This window comes from Hylaeus volcanicus, chromosome 4 (genome assembly GCF_026283585.1).
Source record: "Hylaeus volcanicus isolate JK05 chromosome 4, UHH_iyHylVolc1.0_haploid, whole genome shotgun sequence".
NCBI lineage: Eukaryota > Metazoa > Arthropoda > Insecta > Hymenoptera > Colletidae > Hylaeus > Hylaeus volcanicus.
This window is the reverse complement of record NC_071979.1, coordinates 11,835,665-11,845,675: the sequence shown is the minus strand read 5'-3', so window position 1 is coordinate 11,845,675 and position 10,011 is coordinate 11,835,665. Positions and strand designations below refer to the sequence as shown.

At 31.2% G+C, this 10,011-nt stretch overlaps 4 protein-coding genes across 6 annotated transcripts; 3 read left to right on the top strand and 1 right to left on the bottom strand.

Moving 5' to 3' along the window:
- Positions 1-1,674: 1,674 nt before the first annotated feature.
- On the top strand, positions 1,675-3,609 carry LOC128875147 (transmembrane protein 41B). The gene is made up of 4 exons (XM_054120517.1): positions 1,675-1,853; positions 2,271-2,382; positions 2,446-2,574; positions 2,852-3,609. The coding sequence occupies exons 1-4, from the start codon at positions 1,820-1,822 to the stop codon at positions 3,357-3,359; spliced, it is 783 nt and encodes a 260-aa protein (XP_053976492.1). The 5' UTR covers positions 1,675-1,819; the 3' UTR covers positions 3,360-3,609.
- An 80-nt stretch (positions 3,610-3,689) lies between these two features.
- LOC128875146 (uncharacterized) lies at positions 3,690-6,476 on the bottom strand. Of its 3 annotated transcripts, XM_054120515.1 has the most exons (6): positions 5,762-6,476; positions 4,978-5,239; positions 4,686-4,893; positions 4,393-4,522; positions 3,946-4,070; positions 3,690-3,830 (listed from the first exon to the last, which is right to left on the bottom strand). In XM_054120515.1, the coding sequence occupies exons 1-5, from the start codon at positions 6,084-6,086 to the stop codon at positions 3,979-3,981; spliced, it is 1,017 nt and encodes a 338-aa protein (XP_053976490.1). In that variant the 5' UTR covers positions 6,087-6,476; the 3' UTR covers positions 3,690-3,830; positions 3,946-3,978. The 3 variants fall into 3 exon arrangements, with proteins under 3 accessions (XP_053976490.1, XP_053976491.1, XP_053976489.1); XM_054120516.1 differs by lacking the exon at positions 3,946-4,070 and having other exon boundaries at positions 3,697-3,830; XM_054120514.1 differs by having other exon boundaries at positions 3,749-4,070.
- Positions 6,477-6,733: 257 nt separating this feature from the next.
- On the top strand, positions 6,734-7,667 carry LOC128875148 (28S ribosomal protein S24, mitochondrial). The gene is made up of 3 exons (XM_054120518.1): positions 6,734-6,912; positions 7,003-7,183; positions 7,273-7,667. The coding sequence occupies exons 1-3, from the start codon at positions 6,886-6,888 to the stop codon at positions 7,560-7,562; spliced, it is 498 nt and encodes a 165-aa protein (XP_053976493.1). The 5' UTR covers positions 6,734-6,885; the 3' UTR covers positions 7,563-7,667.
- Positions 7,668-8,465: 798 nt separating this feature from the next.
- On the top strand, positions 8,466-9,881 carry LOC128874928 (uncharacterized). Its single transcript, XM_054120110.1, has 4 exons — positions 8,466-8,690; positions 8,903-9,185; positions 9,388-9,616; positions 9,703-9,881. The coding sequence occupies exons 1-3, from the start codon at positions 8,665-8,667 to the stop codon at positions 9,595-9,597; spliced, it is 519 nt and encodes a 172-aa protein (XP_053976085.1). The 5' UTR covers positions 8,466-8,664; the 3' UTR covers positions 9,598-9,616; positions 9,703-9,881.
- The last annotated feature ends 130 nt before the right edge of the window (positions 9,882-10,011 follow it).

Here is a 10,011-nt window from a genome sequence, read left to right as displayed (position 1 = left end):
GCGTCAACCCTCGCCAATGCAACTTTGCACACGCCTAGGGGACACTTGAAGACTATTCCTCACGAAGTTTCACCGAAATCGGTTGAAAACTCTCATAGTTATGAGCATTTGAAAGATCGTTCCGGTTTGCTTGTCCGCTAGTGTATATACAAATACTGGTTTTAATACCAGTGGTGCCATCGGTGCCACAACGCTCAAGTTTGCAGTGAAAATATTTTCCACCGTTTCTACTAGATGGTGCCACTAACTAAAGGGTCGATGATTATTGCTGCAGTAGATAACTATTGATAAAAATGATAAATTTTACGTATTAACACATGCTTTTAGCATTTTATTATTTTATACATTTATTATTTTATTTATATTCAATTACTTTTAGAGCAAATAAGTTTAAATCACATTTATTGCAAATAGTAATTATAGGTTCGCAGTCTGATCCTATACACTCGAATACATATGTAAAAGCAGATAAATATTTAAATAATATATTAAAATAATATAATGTAGTGTTATAAAGCAAAGAATCGTATTAATTATGCGTAAAATAAAGAATTGATTAAAAATTATCGGTGACACCATCTTACAGAAACGGTGGGAACTATTTTCACTACAAACTTCAGTGTGCTCCCACCGATGGCGCCACGGGTACTAGAAAGCCAATAATTGGTATACAGGGTGTCCAAAAATGTTAGAGTTCCTTGAAAGGGGCGGTTCGGGAGGTAATTTGAAACAACTTTTTCCTTTGCGAAAATGTTGCATGAGGCTTCGTTAAGCAGATATTAACAAAAAACCCCGACCAATCAGAACGCGCGCATACCGTTGGAGCGGCCGTGCTAGCGAAGGCTACGCGCTAGGCGGTCGCGCTCGTACGCAAACAAGTGACTCGACGTGTATCCAAGGATATTGACGCGGCCGCCTAGCGCGTAGCCTTCGCTACCACGGCCGCCCTAACGGCATGCGCGCGTTCTGATTGGTCGGGGTTTTTTGTTAATATCTGCTTAACGAAGCCCCATCCGACATTTTCGCAAAGGAAAAAGTTGTTTCAAATTACCTCCCGAACCACCCCTTTCAAGGAACTCCAACATTTTTGGACACCCTATATATTTACCAATGGATCTGTACAGGATCTAAGGTTTATCAATAAAAAATATAATAATTGGTATATCGTGTACCAATGGATCTATACAGGATCTAAGGTTTATTAATAAAAAAAAAATAATTAGTATAGTTGAGTGATTGGCTGCTACTAGGGAGCGGTCGCTATCAGGGCCGGCGTGACCTTTTGCGGGGCCTGAATTCACATTCAAATCCTACACTTAAATTTTACAACGCGGAATTATTTATTTACAAATACTATATATTTTGTATAAGATGAATATTAAATTATAATACTTTGATGATTTTTGTCACTCCTTTCAATTTAATCATCGCTACTAAAGAAATGTCTTGCATCTCAGCAAAAATTGCTTCCATTTGTTAATGGTATCATCAGACTCTAAAAAGTTAATCAAAATCGGTGCCTTTTAATTCAGTAATTTTCATAGACCGCGGGGCCTTTTAAAACGCGGAGCTGGGTTCCGGCGAACGCGCTGAACCTGCCTTGCGTCGGCCCTGATCGCTATGTTTGAAAGAGTAAAATCTTTAGGCTCACACGCTCTGTGAGCGCTCACAAAGCGGCTTAGTAAGTGGTGACCTTCGAGATAACACCTGCTACTAATAATTATCACAGCGTATCTACACGCACGCCATCTTAAGTTTCAGAGTAATCACTGGTGGTCACTCGTGGCGTGAAGCACAGTAAAACAGTGACAGTATAGAAATGAAAACGGAAAATAGAATTAAAAAAAATGATGGTGAGATCACTGTTTTGGAATACTGTCTTAGCATTAGATTTTAATTTTTTAAACAAATTTTTACTTGGCATTTTTCATTAAAACATATTTTAAAATGTAATTATGGAATGTTAAGTCAACGTTAACAATGAAAATAATAGACGTCATGAGCATTGTCATTCAAATAATTAATGAAATTTATAAAATCGTTTGTTATAAATAAATAATATTCATTTTCTACTTCAGATTCCTAACTTATTTCATTTGTAAACATTGTCAAAATTGAAACAAAATGTAAATTTCGTAACTGTCACGGAACAAAATTAATTAACGCTATGTTCAAATTTGCATTATTTGCATTATTTGTATTTGAGATCTTTTAAAAGCTTGTAAATTTTTATTTACTATATATGGATGAACACCTAAATATGTTTTCAGATTCTTCAAAACAGACATCGACTAAGCAAGCTATTGTAACAGTTGCAGTGATCTTTATTACTTCATTGTCAGCAATGTTTTATGTGTATACTAGTTTTCCAGAACTTGCAGAGTAAGACAAAAAATCAGCACATTCTATGGACAGAAACATTTAAGTCTCTTTATTTTCTTTTAGGAATGAACGACAACACTTAAAGTTACCATTGCACATTGAGGATGCTAAAAACTTGGGTAAACTATTAAGTCGGTATAAAGACCTTTATTATTTCCAAGTACTAGCTGGATTATTTCTTACCTATATTTTGTATCCTTTAATATCTATTTTCTTTAATTCTTCTGCTGTGGACAATGTACATACATGTTATCAAACAATAGCTTTGAAATTTAATACTATTGCATTTTTGAATGTGAGCCTTAAATAGGTCAATTAATTTAAATCAATCAGACATATCCTAAATCGAGTATTTTTTAGTTAAAATGTGCCACAGTAAAAAAATTAATTTGGAATATAATACATTTAGTTGTAATTGTTTATATCTGAACTGTTTAAGTTAATCTAGAATTCCTTAACACAGATGTAGTTTACAAACATTTGCTATTCCAGGTTCCATTTTCCTCTCTATCCTTTCTGGCTTTCTATTTCCATTTCCTTTAGCTTTGTTCCTAGTATGTAGCTGCAGTGCAGTAGGTGCATCACTTTGTTACCTTGTGTCATCTCTTCTAGGTCGTAAATTACTTTTTAAATACTTCCCAGAAAAAGCACAAGAGTGGACGCAAACAATTAAAAAACACAAACACCACCTTTTTAATTATATGCTGTTTCTTCGGATAACTCCACTACTACCAAATTGGTTCATCAATTTAGCTAGTCCTGTGATCGGAGTGCCTCTTGCACCTTTTGCCATGGGCACATTTTTTGGAGTAGCTCCACCATCTTTTGTTGCGATACAAGCAGGCCAGACGTTACAAAACTTAACTTCTTCTACTGACGCATGGTCCTGGAATAGCATCCTAATTTTGTGCTTATTTGCAATTTTATCATTAGTACCTGTTTTATTTAAACAAAAATTGCAAGAAAAGTTAGATTAAAATTTAGAGAAAAATTGAATAAAGGATTTGTTCAAAAAATATGCACTTATTTATTTTAAGTATTTAAAGAGCTAAAGATATATCAATCACATCAAAAGTCAATTTAGTTATGATTCAATTAGCAATTTTCAATTTGCTATGATACTACCAGCACAATCAAGATAGTGATTGTAAATACATGCATAAAAGAAGGTACAAAAGCTTAATTTATGATGTTAGAAATGAAAACAATATATAATTAATTTTACGACGAGTGTGACTTATTGTCATGTTTGAGCCATAATCTGTATCATAAATGCGATTTTTGTTTACAAGAACTTATTGTTAGTTAATCATTCGACGTTGTATCACCGTTGTTGCAGTCTTACTGTAACATCAAATGCTCAGGCATTTGTCTAAGAATTTCCCTGTTGGCAGTGTTCTTTCATCTTACCCCTGAACGACTTCGTTGGGCATGTCTGGAGTATAGAACTGAAAAAATTAACTATGCAAATGGAAAAGAATTATTTTGTAATATATGTACGTGCATTTTAATTAAAATTAATAGAGTCACGAGAATAGAAAAATTCTTTAGTAACATAATTACTCGATAATAATGTAGATAATGTTGCAAAGTAATTTAGCAAAAGGAAGTCATGTAGTTAATGGAGACACTAGTTGAATTTAAAACTGAAAGGCTAATTGGCCGCCAGTACCACCAATTGTACCACACTGAAAATAATGATAAATTAAATAGTAAATTGCCCTAACAATATTGAATAATACGCAAATAACTTAAGTTAATTATAAATGAACATTTTTGTTAAAAGTATACATCAAGAATAAAGATGAATGATTTACATCGTTAACTAGAAATTAAATTACTTATTTAACCCCTTAACGTAAATGAGTTTTATTTATACATAATACATAAATTATTCAAATAAGACGCAACAAACAAAAGTAGTTTTCGCATAATCACGAGACTCGGTAGCGATTCTATACATTAAAATGTACGTTAAGGGGCTAATAAACTGTAAATTGAAGTACATACACGTTTTTCCAGCAGATAGTAATACTGTGAAAGATTTACAAGACCCACTACATTCTGGACTTGATATCATTTTTATCAATCTGGCACCAGTTGTACATCTTACCACTACATTACTACACTCAGGGTGTGGCTGTCATTAAAAAAAATAGAATTTAATAATTATGGAACCATTATATGTTTATCGAAATAATCATAGTGATTCTATTCTAAAATATCAATAGAATTTCAGGAGTTGTAAATACCAAATCTATTTGAATTTATGAAAATATCTGAGAGGAAATGTAATCCCTTACCAAAGAATAAGATGGAGACTTTTGTTCATCAAAAAAGATAAATTTTTCTGTGCTCTGTTCCCACCAAACTGGAACACTTTCAGGTTTTGGAAATAATTTTCTCAAGATTCTTCCTGCTCTCATACGATTAATTCTCCACATGACATGATTATCTAAGTTTTCAGAAAGATTTAAATCCATTTTACTTTCCATAACATCTCGAATATTTCTGTAATGATATATTCCCTATTGAGAAAATAATATATGTATTTTTATTTTAAACAATATTCACATTCAGGCTATTCTGTACTACCTGTATGTCAAGTTGTTAGAAAATATTTTCATAGCATCTTTTTCAAATACTTCATAATTTTCCCAATATAATTGTTCAATATTTTTCATACGCACTTCTGGTAAACTTTCTGATTTTATATAAGGAATTCCAGGGTTAAAAGATCTAGATATCTGGTGACCAGTTAAATCAGGTACAAAGTGCACAACACTACAGGGCCAACAATCGATATCATTTACATAGAAATATGGATTTTCTAATATACACCATTCATCATAGAATTCTAAAAAAATAGGAATATAAAAGAAAAAGTAAAAATTTTAATTTATTTGGTCTTATAAGTAATAAAGAGGTGTACTCTTTTTGGAGATCTATTTGTTCACTAAGAAATTTGCTAGAAACAAGTTTTTGCTCTTTGTGCCAGAAAAGGCCTCAGAACATAGTACACCTCTTACCATAAAAATATAATATTACTAATAAACAGCAGAAGTGAAATAAAATTCAAAGTAACATAAATTTGTATTATAGTCATTGAAGTATATAATATTTTAATATTAACTTTTTAGACTTTGGTACTATTTAGTGTTTTGAATTCCAAGTAAATATTGAGATATCTGTGAAATATCTTTTAATATATTAAATCTTATAACTTTTATAATAAGATGAAGGCAAACAATATTATAAATAAATCACAAAGGATTAATATCATCAAATTAATATGAAACATAAAACATACATTGCAAACTTTTAATTATTGAAACATATTATTAATATTATTTTAAAATAAATTATAATCTAATCGTACCAGATAAAGAAGGATAATGGTGAATTATTGGCATAGCTGTTTTTCTAAGTAATTTTAACATTGGATAAATAGAATTTTGCAAATTTCTCATTGTCATAATTACTAAAAATTTCCAATTAATAGACGCAAAACACACAATAATTATAAATATAACTAATATCATGATTTTTAAGCAGTAAGATGCATTATATTTTTTTTGTCTCATTTTGTGAACATGAAAGGAGTTTTCTAATGTTTTCTGGATTTCCGATTCTGAAATATTGTTTTCGCGTGCATACTGCTTAATCTCTTCTAGTTTTAATTTGTACAATTCCAAGTTAACCATTTTTCGATAACACAAAATATATAACTGACAGAAATTTATTTTTCAATTACAATTTCATTCGTACAAATATAAGATATGTGTACTCATATAGTTACATAAAATTGATTACAGATCTCTAAGTTTTCTAAATATCCGTATAAATTTCTGATTATTTTAGAAATAACAAACAAATCTTTGTACTATGTACAACTTGTACAAGTGTCAACAAGTGTGTACAAATGGCGTTATCAGTAGAAAAACGTCAGTTTGAAGTGAAAATAGCTCCCACTATAGCTAGTAGATGACGTCACAAACTAAAGTGTCGATAATCATTGCTGCATTTATATATGTAAAGCAGATAAATGCTTAAATAATATATTAAAATCAAATATTGTAGTGTTATTAAACAACGAATCATATTAATTTTGCATTTATGAAAAATAAAAAATAATTGATTAAAAGGTATCCGTGGCACTATCTTATAAAAATAGTGTGAACTATTTTCAAAACTAACCTTAATTTAAATATAGTAATAAATGTATAGGATAGTAAAATGCTAAGAGCATGTCAAATTTATCATTTTTCTAAATGGCTATCTAATGCAGCAATAATTATCGATCCTTTAGTTAGTAATACCATCTAGTAGAAACAGTGGAAAATATTTTCACTACAAACTTGGAGATTTTCCCGTAGATGGCTCCACTAGTGCTAAACCTAATATTAGTGAAGTTGAGTGGTTGGATGTTAAGAATCATTATTTAACTATTCCAAACAAATTAAGACAATTTTGGTTCTTTGATTATATTTAAAACTAAAAATAATGGGTTTGGCGTCTCAGATACGTTCTGTAAATATGCATTATTAACTAAAATCTACATATGTACACCATAACCTTATCTTCTATTCAAGTATTAAAAATATTTGATTTCTTTTTCAGGTTTTAGTAGTCAATCAAAATATCTTATCAAAGAGATATTTACACGCTAGTACGGCACTTAACAAAACACAATCTGGACACTATAGGCCTATACCAAACAGACCTCAACCACTGACGTATGAAATGGCAAACCCTCCTTGTTATATTAAGCATAGAAAAGCTTGGAATTCTTGGAATACTTGTATGTAAATTATAAAGTAATTAGTGTTTTTAATTTTGTTATAAATTTTGTATACATATCTTAGTTCGCGAATGTCTTACTCTTTGTAGCAAATATAAAAGATGGTAACAGACCATCGGAGACTGCTGTAGAGGACTTATTCATAAGAAACTTTATGACTGGAACATGGCACAATTTGTTCGCAAGCGAGATAATTATTAAGCGACAGCATAATATGATCAGAATTGCTGGGATTGTTGTACGGAATATTTTACCTATAAAGATGTACTTTCTAATAGGTTATACTGAAGAGCTTTTAACTTATTGGTTGCATTGTCCAGTTAAATTGGAATTAGTAACAACAAATGACAAAGAAGATACTATATACAAAATAATATAACTAAATTAAACATCTTTCAATACAATTATGTTTTATTTATACTTATTCTAGCAAATTTGTAACTAGTACTTTAATATAAGAAATAAGTCAATAAATTTCATGATATTACTACTTCTATTTTACTACCAGTACCTATAGTGACTTATATGTATAATCAGTATATAATTAAAGAGTTCAGTGCTGATGCTAGGGATGCTTCCCATTCACGCATGCGCACAGTAAAGTATCTAGTACCTTCATGGAGCTGGTGAACTTAGTCCCCCTAAAAAACATAGAAGTATAAAAGAATTGAGTTCCTATTTGGGTTCTCACACTTCTCACGTTTGCTATAGCTACAGTACTGTGCGATCAGCTGTAGATTGTAGACGCGCATGTAATGCACGAGTAGAAGTGAGTAGAAGTATCCCCAGGGTCGGTTTTAGCAATATTGGCGCCTCGGACAAGAGTTATCATGGCGCCCCTTCAGGGGTATATACAGGGTGTCCTAAAAATGTTTTAACACCTTGAAAGGGGTGGTTCAGGAGGTGATTTCAAACAACTTTTTCCTTAGCGAAATTGTTGTCCGAGGCTTCGTTAAGGAGATATTACGCGAAAACCCCGACCAATCAGAGCGCGAGTATGCCGGTTGAGCGTAGGCTACGCGTAGGCGGCCGCGCTCATACGGTATCGCGGCCGCTTCACCGGTATACGTACGCTCTGATTGGTCAGTGTTTTCCGTTAATATCTCCTCAACGAAGCCACGGACAACATTTTCGCTAAGGAAAAAGTTGTTTGAAATCAACTCCTGAACCACACCTTTCAAGGTGTTACAACATTTTTGGGACACTCTGTATAGCAGCTATACTATATTCGTATACTAGGGACACCGGACTGCGACGCCCCCAAAAATCTGGCGCCCCGGGCGAGTGCCCCCCCCCCCCCCTCCAACGCCGGCCTTGAGTATCCCTTAGCATCACTATCCTAATCTTACCCTCATAACTTCAACTTATAGTATATATATACATGATTTTGTACCCCCTAACTACCATATTTATTATCTACTGTTATGTATTATACTTTGTGGTAGCGTGTGACAGGTGACGAAGTGCAAAATAGAAAAAAAATGTCGCATAGAAAAAGTCAAACGAGGTTAGTGAAGTTATTGATTAGCATTTGATATTCACTTTTTTGTTAAAATCATTAAATCTTTAAATATTAACTTTACCAAGTTCTAAATATGATCTTATTCTTGACACTTTCGGTCGTAACATTGTGTAATAATTAATTATTTATCTTATAATAATGATTTTATTGACATGTCATGTAATTTGTTTACATGAATTATAATAACGTAAAATTAGAATCAAAAAGCTGAAAAACAAGGAGAAGAAAAACAATGAGGAGAACAATCAATATTTTGAGGACATAAAAGCAGATGAGAGTTTTACAAAGGACTTTGAATTTTTAGTAAATGCTCCAATTTCTGAAGATAATTTCTTTGTTTCGAAGGCAGAAAAAAGCTGGAATGTTGTTAATGTTTCTAAATACTCTGAGTATTTCATGCTTGATCTGACAACATTATCAGCAGTAATTGAATCAATTCCATTTAATTCAAATGTTAATATCAACTCTAAATATTTCACTGTAAGTGTATTAATATGAAATAATTATTTTAATTAATTTAATTAGCTTCACTTTAAATTACATACTAAAATATGCATATAAAAATATTTGGATCACTGAATTTATTTTTTTATATTTGAATACTCAAATTAATGTAACTATTCAATACATTGTTTTTTCCTTGAATAAAGTAAATAATTAAAATAATTATTCATTATTTTAGTATGATCAGATGACAAGTATTTGTAACAAAGCAGAGGATGGTAAAGCAAAGTATAATCAAATTTTAAACAAATTAGAAGAGCAGGTTTCCAACGATATAAAAAGTGTAGAAGGAAGTCAAGATTTAGTAGAAGACACAACTGAAGATTTAGATTTTTTGCTATCACTTGAAGAACCAGTGAATGACCTTTTAACTATTGTGAAATCTTAACCTCTATCTTGTAATAATGGTACAAATTTATAGAAACTTACAGTTAAATTATTATTTCGAAGATAAATTTTTAATCTAAGATAATCTAATAAGTGTCTTTTACAGATACAAAAGTAACACCTAAATCTAGTACATCTGTGAAATCTATGGATCTGGAGAAGTGGGGTTGGATGATTTTTTAGATGATTAAATTTATTATTATTATTCCTGTAATTCATTAATATTCAAAATATTAAATTCTTATGGTGAAATATCCCATGAGAGGATAAAACTATTGACAGAAATATTTGTACAAAAGTTATTTGGTTTAAAGGGGCAAAATTATATGAAGTAAATAATTTTGTTGTAAATGAAGTAGTAAGGAAGATTTGGAAATTAATTTTTTTAAATCGAATATAATATAATTTAATATAA

Excerpts from the sequence above, each read along its gene's own strand:
- LOC128875147 (XM_054120517.1), top strand. The coding sequence starts at position 1,820 with ATGAAAACGGAAAATAGAATTAAAAAAAATGATG. Across the intron at positions 2,383-2,445 it reads AGTTTTCCAGAACTTGCAGA|GAATGAACGACAACACTTAA; the intron begins GTAAGACAAAAA and ends ATTTTCTTTTAG. Across the intron at positions 2,575-2,851 it reads TTATTTCTTACCTATATTTT|TTTACAAACATTTGCTATTC; the intron begins GTATCCTTTAAT and ends ACACAGATGTAG.
- LOC128875146 (XM_054120515.1), bottom strand. The coding sequence starts at position 6,086 with ATGGTTAACTTGGAATTGTACAAATTAAAACTAGAAGAGATTAAGCAG. Across the intron at positions 4,523-4,685 it reads AGTCTCCATCTTATTCTTTG|CCACACCCTGAGTGTAGTAA; the intron begins GTAAGGGATTAC and ends TTTTAATGACAG. Across the intron at positions 4,071-4,392 it reads ACTATCTGCTGGAAAAACGT|TGTGGTACAATTGGTGGTAC; the intron begins GTATGTACTTCA and ends CATTATTTTCAG.
- LOC128875148 (XM_054120518.1), top strand. The coding sequence starts at position 6,886 with ATGGGTTTGGCGTCTCAGATACGTTCT. Across the intron at positions 6,913-7,002 it reads TGGCGTCTCAGATACGTTCT|GTTTTAGTAGTCAATCAAAA; the intron begins GTAAATATGCAT and ends TTTCTTTTTCAG. Across the intron at positions 7,184-7,272 it reads TTGGAATTCTTGGAATACTT|CAAATATAAAAGATGGTAAC; the intron begins GTATGTAAATTA and ends TACTCTTTGTAG.
- LOC128874928 (XM_054120110.1), top strand. The coding sequence starts at position 8,665 with ATGTCGCATAGAAAAAGTCAAACGAG. Across the intron at positions 8,691-8,902 it reads CATAGAAAAAGTCAAACGAG|AATCAAAAAGCTGAAAAACA; the intron begins GTTAGTGAAGTT and ends ACGTAAAATTAG. Across the intron at positions 9,186-9,387 it reads TCAACTCTAAATATTTCACT|TATGATCAGATGACAAGTAT; the intron begins GTAAGTGTATTA and ends TCATTATTTTAG.